The sequence below is a fragment of the Gopherus evgoodei genome, chromosome 7 (assembly GCF_007399415.2).
Source record: "Gopherus evgoodei ecotype Sinaloan lineage chromosome 7, rGopEvg1_v1.p, whole genome shotgun sequence".
In the NCBI taxonomy this organism is placed as follows: Eukaryota; Metazoa; Chordata; order Testudines; family Testudinidae; genus Gopherus; species Gopherus evgoodei.
The window spans coordinates 62,932,504-62,949,677 of record NC_044328.1 but is presented as its reverse complement, the minus strand read 5'-3'; the positions used below and the strand labels follow the sequence as shown (position 1 = coordinate 62,949,677).

Here is a 17,174-nt window from a genome sequence, read left to right as displayed (position 1 = left end):
GTAAGTGTTTCCCTACTGACAGCCCTTCATAATGACAACTTCTTTTTATTCCTTATCATGGGCAGAGTCTGCTTTTCCACCAGTGATCCTCACTCCTGACCCAGAGGGGACCCTTTCTAGGGGCAAAAGGACATATCAGTTTCCATATCCATGCAGACTTCCTGCAGCTGATGCTAATGAGGGGATTATATTACCAGTTCTGTTGGTAGGTTCATTTTTTTATGTGAACAGCAATCCACTGGGAACTGAACTGAGAGCAACCACTGAATTTCACATACTGTGGAATACTTAACAGCCATGCAAAGGTGGTAACTGATGTTGCACTCAATATGATTTTATGAAAATATGCTAATAAGTGTGAATATAATGTAACTGGAACATGCTTCATGCAAAAGGCCTCTTGTTATCATTACAAAGCTTTAGTCTACTGAGTGCGGTCATCCTATTTGTATGTACGTATCATTCTTCTATCTGAAACTAGAAATATAAAATATAACTCTGAGGGCTTGTTTACATCAGAAAGTTGCAGCGCTGGTGAGGGAGTTACAGCGCTGCAACTTTGAAGGTGTACACATCTGCAGGGCACCACCAGCGCTGCAACTCCCTGTTTGCAGCGCTGGCCGTACTCCCGTTTTGTCTCGGGTGTAGAGGATCCAGCGCTGGTGATCCAGCGCTGGTAATCCAATGTAGACACTTACCAGCACTTTTCTTGACCTCCGTGGAAGGAGGAAGCCTCTGGTAATCAAGCTGGTCTCCTTTCCCGGTTTGCTCTCTCGTTCCCGGAACCCCGAGCAAGCAGGTCTCCTTCCCTGCGGTTTGCTGGGTGGCTCCGGGAACGCGAGAGCAAACCGCGGCGAAGCTGGTCTCCTTTCCCGGTTTGCTCTCTCGTTCCCGGAACCCCGAGCAAGCAGGTCTCCTTCCCTGCGGTTTGCTGGGTGGCTCCGGGAACGCGAGAGCAAACCGCGGCGAAGCTGGTCTCCTTTCCCGGTTTGCTCTCGCGTTCCCGGAACCCCCCTTGAAGCCGCCCAACAGCGCTGCAGTGTGGCCACATCTAACACCACTTGCAGCGCTGGTTGCTGTAAGTGTGGCCACTCTGCAGCGCTGGCCCTATACAGCTGTACTAATACAGCTGTAACAACCAGCGCTGCAAAATTTTAGATGTAGACATGGCCTGAGGGCCTATTGTAATTATGCAAAGCGTGGGCCACTAATGGTGGTCTGGAATCTGGATGGCTCCAATCAACGAGGACAATTGACTGTGGATGGCTCTGTTTGCTTGCAGATCTTTCTGTAAGTCAGGCTGGGAGGAACGAGGGCTTGAAGTCTTATAGTAACATGTGATCATGCCACCTGAACTGGTATCCATCTTTAACATGGCACTTTTCCAGTTAGAAGGAGAAGTGGGAACCCAAAGAGGGACAATGGATTCCCTCCTTGTGCTAAAGATATATAAGGGCGTGGAACAGAACAAAGGGGGCTGCAGTCATGAGAAATCCCTTAGTTACCGCCTGAGCTGGAACAAGGACTAAACCAGGGGAAAGGATTGGGCCCAGACTAGGAAGGTGTCCAGTCTGTAAAAGAAGCTTCCTGGAACAACTCTGAGGGTGAGATTTCATTTGTAATCACTTTCTTACTGTATTAGGTTTAGACTTGCATGTTTTATTTTATTTTGCTTGGTAATTCACTTTGTTCTGTCTATTATTACTTGGAACCACTTAAATCCTACTTTCTGTATTTAATAAAATCACTTTTTACTTATTAATTAACCCAGAGTATGTATTAATACCGGTGAGAGAGAGAGAGAGAGAGAGAGAGTGTGTGTGTGTGTGTAAGAACAGCTGTGCATCTCTCTATCAGTGTTACAGAGGGTGAACAATTTAGGAGTTTACACTGTATAAGCTTTATACAGGATAAAAATGGATTTATTTGGAGTTTGGACCCCACTGGGAGCTGGGCATCTGAGTGTTGGAGACAAAAACACTTCTTAATCTGTTTTCAGTTAAGCCTACAATTTTTGGGGAACATTGTTCAGACCTGGGTCTGTGTTTGTAGCAGGCTAGTGTGTCTGGCTCAAACCGGGCAGGATACTGAAGTCCCAAGCTGCCAGGAAAAATGGGCTCAGAGATAGTCCCAGAACATCAGCTGGCAGTCCCCAAGGGGCTCTCTGTGATCCAACCCATCAAAGTAACTACTGACAAGGACCAATCCCTACTAACCAGAGCAAAGCCATTTCATTTAGCTGAGTTTCCACATTACAGTATTCATTTTATGAATGTATTCTTCTCCCCTTTACAATTACAAAAAATAAGTATAAATGTATAAATTGCTTCACTTCCTCCTTTTCTGTCCCCACACTCACCTTCATCAATGAGAGGGTAAGGGAATCCCTACAGTTTCGTAGCAAAGCTTCACATTCAGTCAGTGATTTATTATCTAGTGCAATGCCATTAATCTGCATATAAACAAGGGTAAATTAGCAAAACAAACCTAGCAGCAGGCAATTATCTTAGTTTACATACACCAAAAAACCAAACAAACTAAAGCAGAAAGGAAAATGTCAGTATCTTGGTAAACTGGATCATTTTTGCATATCAGGAGACTGTCTTTTTCAGATAATTTCACTAATGAGAGATTTGCTCTAACCAGAACTGCAATTACGGACTTCCTTCTTCACTGGAGCTGGTATTTAATGTATGATTGCTCCACTGCATATACCTCTACTTATCTTTATATACTTGCATGAATCTACACTCCCTGAGATCCGTTACTCTGAATAAAATATATAACTTCTTTTAAAGATATTATTCAACAGATCACAGACCCCCAGCAGAGATAAGTAGCATCCTGGACGAAACAAGAATCTAATCACTTTCTTTAACTTGGTTCTGGAAGAGCAGGTATATCAGAGGGAGAGTCTTCTCAAGTTCAGAGGAAGTCTGAAGGTAAAGACAGGCTTTCATGGGATTTTGCAAATTGCAGGAGCACCTGTAGTTTAATCAATGCATCCAGAAGTGGAATGGAGACGTAGGTCCAATTTTAAAGGAAGAACAGTCATAAAATCATCTCACATAATTTCTATTTCTAAACTCTAATGGAGGTCTAAAGAAGATTCCTTGAACTGAAGTCCTTGTATTAAGTCACCTTATCTATGGTTTATTGTGAAAAGGGAAGCCAGTGAGATTGTCAACAAATACGTCTGCTGGATGAGTTACTGCAACCATATTTTCAAAACTTCACCAATGAAACTACTAAACGTGGGTTGTATTTTCTATTATGCACCCAACCTACTTATTCATTAAATCATTAAATTTAAAACAGAGAAAAACATGGTAAAATGAGTCAAAAAAAAGTTTTAGGTTTTTAAAAAAGGAAATGTGTTTCATACTATCTGTGGTACTGAAATTCTATTTGTTCTTTAGACTTACGGCAATTATTCTATCTCCCACAGCAAGGGACCCATCTTTGGCAGCAGGGCTACCGGGCACAACAGCAGCAGCAAATACTCCATTTTCTAAACTAATTCCACTATCTGAAATCCATAAAAATAAAATAAGTTCATTCCTGCAGTTCAAATAATTTAGCACATATCTGACTTACCTGCATGAAAAAGAAACACAAGTAATAAAAATGCAGTTGAAAATAAATTAGCTTAACTTCTAATAACATTAAAAAAAAACAAACAGAAAAACAATGTGAAAAGGGTTACAGATAACCTGAAATTTAATATAGCTTTACAAGCACTTTCTAGTGGAGAAAAAAAGATTGTAGGGATTTGCAAGCTTATTCAGCTGAACTAGAGGTGAGAAATGATACATTAGCAGTATTGGTGCAAGAAATCTATCCTTAAGTCACTACTTCTTGTTCTGTTAAAAAAACAGCTAATGAGAACCCTTATCTAGGAAGTCATAACAATTCAAGTGAGTGGGACTAATAGCCTGCCCGGAGCATTCAAACGTAAATAATTACCTTTATGCCCAGCAAGATTGATGTGCAGAGGTGTTATCACTTTCCCGCCTAAGGACTTCCTTCTTCGAATCACCATATTAATAACTCCTCCTCCATTCAGTACAGCTTTTATAACTTGCTTCTTATCCTTATTAGTAAGATCCACGTCATTTATCTTCAGCAACCAATCATTCACTCTGGCAGTTAAAACAAAGGCAAGGAAGTCCATGTTATAAGAATACTTTGCTGCACATTGCAAATATGCAATAATTAATTAAAAGGATCATAAAAGCACTAACACAACCTTGATATGCCACCCTCAATTGTCTAAAACTTCCCATTTCTGAAAAAAGTATGATGATTCCCAGCATCTATTAATGACATTGAGTAAGCCCCAGATCCTCCTGGTTCCACCGCCATTGCTTACGTCACTAGTCCTAGTCAAGTTACTGATCCTTGTGGTGAGTGGCACTGCTGTGCAGGTACATTAAGCATTATTAGTTCCATGTTAGAGCTGGCCTAACTAAACACAGGTATTTAAAGCAATATTTATGAGAGGTAGGTACTCTTGTAAAGTGAGTAAGTCATGGTTATTATCTCAATAGTAGGGCTCTATCTCAGATTTTGGCAAGACGCTTAAATTTGCCATTCCTCTGTTACCCCAAATATTTTATTGTTCTTGAAAACTGTCTTGTGCATGAGCCAATCTCAAAATCTACCTGTTTCAAGTATTCTGATGCAATTTTCTTGGGCAGAGCTAGAATTTCATTAGACACTGTCAAAAAATTTCAAATGGGAGCCATTTAAAGCCTTTTAATATCAGAGCATACTCCCTTAATTTAAACAAAAAGGTCACAGTATGTTTCAGCTTTTAGTGAGAGCTCAACTGTAAAATTCTGAAAAAACATGAGTCACAAGGCAAGTGAAAGTCAGCCTTATAGTAGGACTGTGGCTGCAACTTTAACTATAGAGAGGCTTCCTTCCATAATAAACCCCACACAAATGCTCTGGTTCTACTGCGTCAAAACACAAGCCTCTACCACTTACAGAAAAGGAAGGTCTTCTCTAGCTTTGTGGAACAGACACCATGATTTTTTGTAAGCTTAACCAACCAACAGAGGGCCAGATGCTTGCATAGTCCATGATTCTAATTCCACTTAAGTAAGGGAAAAAACTGCAATTGACATTATGGCATCACGACTGGGTCACAAACTATCCATAATCTTTCCCCCCACAACTATAGCTTGCCCACAAATTCTCAAGAAGATCTAAGTAAATGGCAAGTTTGAAGACACAGAAACAGGTTAAGTGCTAGAGGCAGACAAACCAGCAACAGACAAAGTCAACATTTCAAACCGGGATTTTTTTTTTAAATTATCTGTAAATCAAGAATAGCTAGATTTATTTCCATAATGCTTTGCAAACACCACCTTCTTACTGCAATTTTCAGATCAAACCAATTTTCCAAGCCTAAGTTATTAGGGAGCTAAAACAAAACCCACTTAAAATATGGAGAGGTGACAAACCATCCATAGTATTTTGATTTTTTTTTCCTTTTACAACCAAAGCAAAATAAGTAAGTGTTTCCAATTGGCATGCAAATGATTTACCAGTTAACACTGTACCTTAATCGACCATCTGCAATACTTCCTTTGTCTACTTTGGTGACAAAAATCCCACAGTCTCCAGGGAGGTATGGTTCATTCACACCTTCTGCCACATCAAAACCAAGTGCTTTCAAGTCCATATCCTCCTAACAAACATTGTTAATGTTACAAGCAATTCAAATGAAATTCAAACTAATTTGCATTTGTATGTACACAGAAATTGTAAACTGACTGCCAGGTTTCAGAGTAACAGCCCTGTTAGGCCATGTCTACATCTAAAATTTTGCAGCGCTGGTTGTTACAGCTGTATTAGTACAGCTGTATAGGGCCAGCGCTGCAGAGTGGCCACACTTACAGCAACCAGCGCTGCAAGTGGTGTTAGATGTGGCCACACTGCAGCGCTGTTGGGCGGCTTCAAGGGGGGTTCCGGGAGGAGAGAGCAAACCGGGAAAGGAAACCAGCTTCCCCGCGGTTTGCTCTCTCGGTCCCGGAGCCAGCCAGCAAACCGCAGGGAAGGAGACCTGCTTGCTCGGGGTTCCGGGACCCAGAGAGCAAACCGGGAACGCCGCGGTTTGCTCTCTCGGTCCCGGAGCCAGCCAGCAAACCGCAGGGAAGGAGACCTGCTTGCTCGGGGTTCCGGGACCCAGAGAGCAAACCGGGAACGCCGCGGTTTGCTCTCTCGGTCCCGGAACCCCGAGCAAGCAGGTCTCCTTCCCTGCGGTTTGCTGGCTGGCTCCGGGACCGAGAGAGCAAACCGCGGCGTTCCCGGTTTGCTCTCTCGGTCCCGGAACCCCGAGCAAGCAGGTCTCCTTCCCTGCGGTTTGCTGGGTGGCTCCGGGACCGAGAGAGCAAACCGGGAAAGGAAACCAGCTTGATTACCAGAGGCTTCCTCCTTCCACGGAGGTCAAGAAAAGCGCTGGTAACTGTCTACATTGGATTACCAGCGCTGGATCACCAGCGCTGGATCCTCTACACCCGAGACAAAACGGGAGTACGGCCAGCGCTGCAAACAGGGAGTTGCAGCGCTGGTGGTGCCCTGCAGATGTGTACACCTTCAAAGTTGCAGCGCTGTAACTCCCTCACCAGCGCTGCAACTTTCTGATGTAGACAAGCCCTAAGTCTGTATCCACAAAAAGAACAGAAATACTTGTGGCACCTTAGAGACTAACAAATTTATTTGAGCTTAAGCTTTCGTGGGCTACAGCCCACTTCTTCGGATGCATAGACTGGAACACATATTGAGGAGATATATATATACACATACAGAGAACATGAAAAGGTGGGAGTTGTCTTACCAGCTCTGAGAGGCCAATGAGGTAAGAAAAAGATTTTGAAGTGATAATCAAGATAGCCCAGTACAGACAGTTTGATAAGAAGTGTGAGAATACTTACAAGGGGAGATAGATTCAATGTCTGTAATGGCTCAGCCATTCCCAGTCCCTATTTAAGCCTAAATTGATCGTATCTAGTTTGCATAATCAATTCCAGCTCAGCAGTTTCTTGTTGGAGTCTGTTTTTGAAAGACAACTCCCACCTGTTAGGAATTAATCTCCTTATTTTAAAAAATATTATATATTTGTTTATTTATTTACACACACCATTTTTATATAAAGGCAACAGTTATGTGGTTTACAAGATTAGATGGCAAAGTTATCTATCGTTTGTACTCCACAAGAGGAAGTAGATTTCCTGTAACAAATCTTTTTGATAATGGTCTATTATGCTTTAATGTGTCAGCTTTTCATATCTGACTGGTATGCTATTTGTTGTAGATACTGCATTTATGGTATGTAACCACAATTAAAATTAATAATGTTTAAAAATACATATTCAACAAACAGCATTATTTTTATAACCCATTGTACAAGGGATGTAATGCTGAAACATCACACAATTCATTCATATAACACATTAAAGTCTTCAACGTATCTTGGGCTTACTCGGTCTTTTTCAAACTCCACCACTTCTGTTTCCCATTCCAGAGAATCTGTGTCTATAGCTGAATCATGAGAACTGTGGGCCATCAACTGCCGAAATCTGGCTTCCTTTTCCAACTGGTTCTCCATCTTCTCTCTATGGAATGAAAGACATGTGTTTATAGATGATTCAGCAGCTCCCTTGTAAAGAAATGAATGAATGAGATTAGGTACTTTACAGTTCCTTCTCTAATTTAGCAATACAATCTCTGCTCAGTCTATCCAATCCCATAATCTAAGTAGAAACCTGAAATCACTTTTTAAAACTTTATTTCCTTCCTCCACTCTGAAAAATTATGTAATGCATGTTTTCTCCTCTTATTTATAATTCAGTGGGAATCTGGAGGTAACGAACAAAGCTATAGTGAAAACCTGACTGCAGTGAAAGAGTTGCTTCAGTGCATTTCAACAGACACATTTAGTATGTAGACATGTTCAGAACATATTACGCTTTGACTGAGCAGTCTAATCAGAATAAAGACTCTCTTATCTGCTGGGGGGTAACATGACTAACCAACCAGCTCCTTTTGCCCTTTGTCAGGCATTTTACACAATGTTGATCTACAATTCATCTAAACATGTATCCTATTGTGTACAATAGGCATTTAAGATTCATTTAATCTTAACAGAAATGGTGGGTATATCGCAGGCAAAAGGTTATGATAAGCCAGGGGCACATAGATTTCAAAATAATTACTATTTCATCAGTATATGCTGACTTGAAAATTTCTCTTTATCTAACTGAATAGCTTTTTTAAAAGCATTAGAACCAAGATGCTTTCTTAAATCTCAAGCTGCAATAAAGCTTTTGATTACTGTTTAAGCTGAGTAAGTTACTGAAGTTAGCTGGACCAGAACGAGTCCTGCTTTGTGTTGGGGCAGTGTGTCTACCCTAAGGGGTTTGTGTACTAATGTTTATCTCAGTCACACGGATACAGACTTCGCTTACACAGACAGGCCTGAAGAGTCTGTTAATGAAAGGTTTCTAATATGAAAAGCATTCTGTGCAATGAAATCATTTTATAACATACTTTAGTTCCTTCAGTTCACGCATAGCATCATTTTTTTGCTTTCTCATGTCATCGAGATTGCGAAGAGCTTCTGCCAAGTCACTCACAGCTCTGTCTCGCTCTCTCCTCAAGTTGTCACACAAAGTCCTTGAAAATAACATACATTCAGGTAAAACTTTAAAGCTGCAACTTACATTTACTAACTTACAGAACCCTGAATCCTTATACCAATCATGTCCTTTAACTGCTACAAAATCCTTCCTTTAGAAATTCCACTTTTGTACTTAGTGTTTATATAGAACAAAAGAGGTATTAGATGTTTTACAGACAGTAAGACCATGACTAGATCCTCAGAAATCAGGCTTCAGGTCCCTTGCTTTTTTAGACCATGAGTACTACAGAGTTGGCTACTCTCTGACTGCTGTGCTGATGGGCTCTGGAGGGAAGTTTACCAGAGAGAAGTTAGTATGGTGATAAAGGGGATGTCTTCGAAGACCCTACCAAATTATGAAGGGCTATCTTCCTATTACTTAAGTACACTGTGATAAAATCACGCGTTGGCTCAAAAAAAGTTAAACGATGTGCTATCAAAAACTATCAATCTCTGAAAGAGTCGGCTGCACTAAAGAACACCACTGCCATTTAGCCATTGAGATTATGAAGAGCACCAGCATATCATCTAACATGTTTACCGTATGCTCTCTCTTTCTGCAACTATCTTGTCCCGTTCTTGAAAGGCCCAATCTCTCCGACATTTGGCTACTTCTGCTTCCTGGACGGCTTCCTTTAGCTCCTGTGACATGGCCTCATATTGCTTCCGAAGCATTTCAATTTCTTTGTTAGCTCTTTCTATGTCCAGTGTAGCAGAATCTTGGATCTATGAGTTCAAATATATAGAAATATATATTTTATGTACAATTCATAGAATGAGTATGCACACTGGGTTTTGTAACCCTTACTATAGGTTTGTTATATGAAGGGCTCAGTCCTGAAATCCTGCCACAGACTAAACTATCATTCAGTGGGAATCCCAAAATCAGGTTGAATTTTGCCTGTGTAAAGGGTTCAGGCTTGACTCAAAGCATTTTAGTCCATAGGAAGAGAGGACGGTCAGTGACTCACAGGACTGATCTATGGTAGAAGATTCTTCCTTTTAGAGCAAAATCAATATATACTTCATAATTCAGTGATATCTTGCTGACTCATTGATGTGTTTTAGCACACAGAGACAAAAGGTGTCTAAGGACAGCTAGAAACAAGATAACACAGTGAACAATCATGGCACAGACTGGCTGTTTTAGTGTCTAGGGCTGAGCCTGTAAAGGCAGTAAACATCAGACGTACAGATTTACAGTACACCTACGCTTGTGATTCACAATCCCCAATCTCCCACGGAGAATAATAGCTCTCCAAGCAGTTTTTGTTTTAATTCAGTGTTTTAGAAAAGATTTTATTTCTCCTTTTTAAAAAAAAAAAAATCCACACCACTCTACCACTGCAGATTTCAAAACATCAAAGGAAATAGCGACAATGACAACGCTGACTGAAAGAGAACACTTCCATGCGTGCCCACAAGAGAAATAATTTTATTTTTAACATAATCAGACTTCAAGCCCTAATCTTGCAGATAGTTACAAGTCAGTTTAACTTGACATATGTGAGTAGTCCTGATGAACTCAACGGGACCACTGTCTTGAGTAAAGTTAAGCAACTGTGTATTTTCAATAACAGGGTCTAAATACATATAGAGGGGTCAATACACCCAGGACACTACACTTTCAGGGCTGTATACCTCCACGAATGGTTCTAATTGTAACCATTCATGCTTAACCCCCCCGCCACATTCCAACCCACCACTCCGAAAAGTGTAATACTAATTCATGAGAACTAACAAAGGCAACAAAAATTCATGTCTTGCCTTTCGGTGTGCAATCTCCCTTCCCACTCTTCCACCCACACCCCCACCACATCCCTCAAAACCCCCAAATGAACCCACAGCAACAGAGATTTGACCCCATGTAGTATGTATCCAGCAGTGATTATATCACAGAGATCTCCACTCAGCTTGTTCAGGATCCTCCATTCCCCTTCATAAAACAAAGACAGGCCCTAAGAACTCACATTCAGTGATTTCCCTGTAACCCCCCCCGAATTTCCCCAACACCTCTCCCCTAGTTTTGTGAACTAGTTACATGCCAAACCTGGAGGCTAAACTTTGCGACTTTGTCCTCACCAACAACTATTTCACATTTGGGGACAATATATACCTTCAAGCCAGTGGCACTGCTATGGATACCCACATGGCCCCACAGTATGCCAACATCTTTATGGCTGACTTAGAACAACGCTTCCTTAGCTCTCGTCCCCTAATGCCCTACTCTACTTGCGCTACATTGATGACATCTTCATCATCTGGACCCATGGAAAAGAAGCCCTTGAGGAATTTCACCATGATTTCAACAATTTCCATCCCATCATCAACCTCAGCCTAGACCAATCCACACAAGCGGTCCATTTCCTTGATACTACTGTGCTAATAAGCAATGGTCACGTAAACACCACCCTATACCAGAAACCTACTCATCTCTATACTTACCTACATGCCTCCAGTTTTCATCCAGGACACACCACACGATCCACTGTCTACAGCCAAGCTCTAAGATATAACCACATTTGCTCCAATCCCTCAGACAGAGATAAACACCTGCAAGCTCTCTATCAAGCATTGTTAAAACTACAATACCCACCTGCTGAAGTGAAAAAACAGATTGACAGAGCCAGAAGAGTACCCAGAAGTAACCTACTACAGGACAGGCCCAACATAGGAAATAACAGAATGCCACTAGCCGTTAATTTCATCCCCCAACTAAAAACTCTCCAGCGCATCCTCAAAGATCTACAACCTATCCTGAAAGACCATCCCTCACTCTCACAGACCTTGGGAGACAGGCCAGTCCTTGCTTACAGACAGCCCCCCAATCTGAAACAAATACTCATCAGCAACCACACACCACAGAACGAAGACACTAACCCAGGAACCTATCCTTGCAACAAAGCCCAATGCCAACCCTGTCCACATATCTATTCAAGTGACACCATCATAGGACCTAACCACTTCAGCCGCACCAGCAGGGGCTCATTCACTTGCACATCTACCAATGTGATATATGCCATCAAGTGCCAGCAATGCCCCTCTGCCATGTACATTGGCCAAACCGGACAGTCTCTACGCAAAAGAATAAATGGACACAAACCTGACATCAGGAATCATAACATTCAAACACCAGTAGGAGAACACTTCAATCTCTCTAACCACTCAGTAACAGATTTAAAGGTGGCAATTTTGCAACAGAAAATGTTCAAGAACAGACTCCAACTAGAAACTGCTGAACTTGAATTAATATGCAAACTAGATACCATCAATTTAGGCTTAAATAGAGACTGGGAATGGCTGAGCCATTACACACATTGAATCTATTTCCCCATGTTAAGTATCCTCACACCTTCTTGTTAAACTGTCTCAAATGCGCTATCTTGATTATCACTACAAAAGTTTTTTTTTCTCTTGCTGACAATAGCACATCTTAATTAATTAGCCTCTTAGAGTTGGTTGGGCAACTCCCACCTTTTCATGTTCTCTGTATGTATATCTATCTCCTCACTATAAGTTCCATTCTATGCATCCGATGAAGTGGGCCCACAAAAGCTTATGCTCAAATACATTTGTTAGTCTCTAAGGTGCCACAAGTACTCCTGTTCTTTTTTCGGATACAGACTAACACGGCTGCTACTCTGAAACATGCCAATTTAGTGACTGTTTGGAAATTTGAATTGAAACTGAAACATTACTACACACTTTAAAAGCATATACAGTGTATGATAAAATATGTGTATCTGAAAGTATAAGAAATTTGAGAAGTATGAACATAGACTAGATTCCTTATATAGCTGTTGTTTTTTATGACAATATCAGTGCATTCATTTCGGTGATGTTGGCCAACCTAATAATCTCAAATGATGATTTGTAAGCAACGTCTAAATGAGTTCTCTCTGACAGCTAGGGATGAGCTGGGGGCTGGGGCGAAAGGCTTCAGGACTAGATTGTATTTACATTCACACCTTATCTACTTAGGTATCCAGCAAACAGAGCTGTGTTGCCCAAGTGATAGATTTTGGCTGGGGTTGGGTTACAAATCACTTGAATGTGGGGTATGGGAGTGGGGTTGGGAATGAAATGTTCCTATTGTATGAGTAAAGGGCAGTAGAACTGTACTTAGCCTGTGATGACTGAGGGCATCAAGAGAGATGATGGGGACCTGTACCTCTCCACTGTTTAAAGACAGAGCTGATTAGGCTCCACAGATAGTCTTTTGTTCTGTTAAGTGACCACTGCAGCTGAAATCACTGATAATCAGGTCTAAGGGTATGGCTACATTTGGAATTTCAAAGCGCTGCCGGGACTGTAGTCAGAGCGGCAGCGCTGGAGCTCTCTCCCAGCGCTGCATGTAAACCACATCCCTTACGGGTGTAGCGTGCAGCGCTGGGAACCGCGCTCCCAGCGCTGCTGCCCTGATTACACTGACGCTTTACAGTGCTGTATCTTGCAGCGCTCAGGGGGGTGTTTTTTCACACCCCAGTTGCAGCGCTGTAAAGTGTGAGTGTAGCCAAGGCGTAAGTGCTTAGTCCTGCTGTGGGGACAGTGTTCCTGTGGGTACAGTGTTTTTGTGTAAAAGACAGCCCAGGCTGCACTGGCAGTGAGGTTTCCCTCAGCTGAAATCACTGAGAGCTGGGTGGAACCTCAAGAGACCAACTCACAGAGGTCACAGTGGCAGGTGGCAGCAGAAGGTGACTGCGCAGGGCTATTGGCAACAGAGTGATGAAGTGAACAGTTGCACAACGAACAGTCATGGCCAGAGCAAACAGTGAGCAGCTGAAGGAACGAGCAAGGTGTCTTCTTGCCCCCCACCTGGGAGGTGAACTCACGTGAAAGCACCTCTGACAGCTTAAATAAGGGGCACGTTAAATAAACATTTGTTTGCTGGACTATATTTTAGTGACTTTGCTCCAGAATGCTAGATTTGTGACTGGGAATGGAAACTTATATAAATATATAAATATCCAGTGGGGATCCAGTGGACATAGTGTACTTAGATTTCCAGAAAGCCTTTGACAAGGTCCCTCACCAAAGGCTCTTACGTAAATTAAGCTGTCATGGGATAAAAGGGAAGGTCCTTTCATGGACTGAGAACTAGTTAAAAGACAGGGAACAAAGGGTAGGAATTAATGGTAAATTCTCAGAATGGAGAGGGATAACTAGTGGTGTTCCCCAAGGGTCAGTCCTAGGACCAATCCTATTCAATTCGTTCATAAATGATCTGGAGAAAGGGGTAAACAGTGAGGTGGCAAAGTTTGCAGATGATGCTAAACTGCTCAAGATAGTTAAGACCAAAGCAGATTGTGAAGAACTTCAAAAAGATCTCACAAAACTAAGTGACTGGGCAACAAAATGGCAAATGAAATTTAATGTGGATAAATGTAAAGTGATGCGCATTGGAAAAAATAACCCCAACTATACATACAATATGATGGGGGCTAATTTAGCTACAACGAGTCACGAAAAAGATCTTGGCGTCATCGTGGCTAGTTCTCTGAAGATGTCCATGCAGTGCGCAGAGGTGGTCAAAAAAGCAAACAGAATGTTAGGAATCATTAAAAAGGGGATAGAGAATAAGACTGAGAATATATTATTGCCCTTATATAAATCCATGGTACGCCCACATCTCGAATACTGTGTACAGATGTGATCTCCTCACCGCAAAAAAGATATTCTAGCACTAGAAAAGGTTCAGAAAAGGGCAACTAAAATGATTAGGGGTTTGAAGAGGGTCCCATATGAGGAAAGATTAAAGAGGCTAGGTTTCTTCAGCTTGGAAAAGAGGAGACTAAGGGGGGATATGATAGAGGTATATAAAATCATGAGTGATGTGGATAAGGAAAAGTTATTTACTTATTCCCATAATACAAGAACTAGGGGGTCACCAAATGAAATTAATAGGTAGCAGGTTTAAAACAAATAAAAGGAAGTTCTTCTTCACACAGCGCATAGTCAACTTGTGAAACTCCTTACCTGCGGAGGTTGTGAAGGCTGGGACTATAACAATGTTTAAAAGGGAAATGGATAAATTCATGGTGGCTCTGTCCATAAATGGCTATTAGCCAGGAAGGGTAAAGAATGGTGTCCCTAGCCTCTGTTCATCAGAGGATGGAGATGGATGGCAGGAGAGAGATCACTTGATCATTGCCTGTTAGCTTCACTCCCTCTGGGGCACCTGGCATTGGCCACTGTCGGTAGACAGATACTGGGCTAGATGGACCTTTGGTCTGACCCAGTACGGCCGTTCTTATGTTCTTATGTTTCCTAGTAGGCCAAGATTTTTAAAATGCCGTATTTGCCAAGGTTATCATCTCATATTGTTGCTATCTTGAGAGGCCATTATGTTGGGGACACAATGTACTAAACATTTTTATTATTACAATTAATTTTTACATAAGAATGGTCATACTGGGTCAGACCAATGGTCCATATAGCCCAGTATCCTGTCTTCCGACAGTGGTCAAGGCCAAGTACTTCAGAGGGAATGAACAGAACAGGGAATCATCAAGTGATCCATCCCCTGTTGCCCATTCCCAGCTTCTGGCAAACAGGCTAGGGACACTCAGAGCAGTCCCTCCCCATCCTGGCTAATAGCCACTGATGGACCTATTCTCCAGGAATTTATCTAGTTCTTTTTTTAATCCTGTTATAGCTTTGGTCTTCACAGTATCCCCTGGCAAAGAGTTCCATGGGTTCACTTTATGTTGTGTGAAGAAGTACTTCCTTTTGTTTTTTAAAACCTGCTGCCTATTAATTTCATAGGGTGACTGCTAGTTCTTGTGTTACGTGAAGGATTAAATAACATTTCCTTATTCACTTTCTTCACACCAGTCAAGATTTTATAGACCTCTATCATATCCTCCCTTAGTCGTCTCTTTTCTAAGCTGAAAATTCCCAGTAATTTTAATTTCTCCTCCTGTTTCATACCCCTTATCATTTTAGTTACCCATCTCTGTACCTTTTCCATTTCCAATATCTCTTTTTTGGGATAGGGTGACCAGATCTGCACACAGTATTCAAGGTGTACACACACCATGGATTTATATAGGAAGCAATATGATATTTTCTGTCTTATTATCTATCCCTTTCTTTAAAAAACAAAAGTTTCAGAGTAGCAGCCGTGTTAGTCTGTATCTGCAAAAAGAACAGGAGTACTTGTGGCACCTTAGAGACTAACAAATTTATTTGAGCATAAGCTTTCACGGGCTACATCCGATGAAGTGGGCTGGAGCCTACAAAAGCTTATGCTCAAATAAATTTGTTAGTCTCTAAGGTGCCACAAGAACTTCTGTTCTTTCTAAAAAAACATACAGAATGCTGGGAATCATTGACTGCCGCTGCACACTGAGTAGATGATTTCAGAGAACTAGCCACAGAGATTCCAACATCTCTTTCCTGAGTGTTAACAGCTAATTTAGACTCCTTCATTTTGTATGTATTCTTGAGATTGTTTTCCAACGAGCATTACTTTGCATTTATCAACATGGAATTTCATCTGCCATTTTTGTCGCCCAATTGCCCAGTTTTCTGAGATCCCTTTGTAAAACTTTGCAGTCTGCCTGGGACTTAACTACCTTGAATAGTTTTGTATCATCTGCAAATTTTGCCACCTCACTGTTTACCCATTTTTCCAGATCATTTATGAGTATGTTGAACAGTCCCAGTACCGACCCCTCAGGGATACCACTATTTATCTCTCTCTATTCTGAAAACTGATAATTTATTCCTACCCTTTGTTTCCTATCTTTTAACCAGTTACTGATCCATGAGTGGACTGCCCTCTTATCCCACGACGGTTTACTTTTCAAAAGTCAATTTAAATTAAATACATTTTAAAAAAATTATGTTTTATATATTTTTATAGAAATTTAGACCTGTTATATGTTTTGGTGTAACTTGCATTATCCTTACATTAAATTTGCATTATCCTAACAAAATATTTACTTTATTAATATCTCTTTTATATATCTCATTGGTCCTGACACCCCCCCTATAATTTCAATTCCTCGGGAAACCACTGCTCACATTTCACTCCTCTTGAATCCCCTGCTGTAAAGATTCTTAAAAGCTGTTGTAACAGCCATCTCTCATTCAGCAGCAGGCGCCTCCTTTGGAGTCCATCAAATGCAACGCTTTACCTATATGGGAAGTGGAGCACACTACTGAGTGACAAGGTGCTACCGGTCCAGCCTACATGAAGTATTCTCAAACTCCTGCTGATCCTCTGCAGAATGCTGTAAGTCAAGCCAAAGTCTTCCCATATCAGTGGCTTTTGATGTGGGGGAGGTGGAGAAAAACTTTCTGCACAAGACAGAGAGTTGGAGGCATGATAGCCAACTGAAAACAAGAGGGTTCTGCACAGCCCAGTTGAATTCCTACTTTTATTGCTCACTCAGATGCTGATTCAAGATTGACAAATATACCTGGCACAGAAAGCTGAGGATAGGGAAGTTCTTCTGGTGAAAAGAGTCTGTTATGATAC

General features: G+C 41.4%; 1 protein-coding gene across 2 annotated transcripts in view; it reads right to left on the bottom strand.

Annotated features, from left to right (window-relative positions):
• The window catches only part of DLG5 (discs large MAGUK scaffold protein 5), a 230,194-nt gene that overhangs the window by 55,648 nt on the left and 157,372 nt on the right, over window positions 1-17,174 (bottom strand). For both annotated transcript variants that reach the window (XM_030568783.1, XM_030568784.1), the window contains exons 9-15: window positions 9,231-9,415; window positions 8,560-8,685; window positions 7,493-7,625; window positions 5,571-5,698; window positions 3,967-4,142; window positions 3,426-3,529; window positions 2,360-2,452 (exon numbers count right to left, since the gene is read on the bottom strand). In XM_030568783.1, the coding sequence (XP_030424643.1) occupies window positions 2,360-2,452; window positions 3,426-3,529; window positions 3,967-4,142; window positions 5,571-5,698; window positions 7,493-7,625; window positions 8,560-8,685; window positions 9,231-9,415 (945 nt within the window). The remainder of the gene's footprint in view (window positions 1-2,359; window positions 2,453-3,425; window positions 3,530-3,966; window positions 4,143-5,570; window positions 5,699-7,492; window positions 7,626-8,559; window positions 8,686-9,230; window positions 9,416-17,174) is intronic.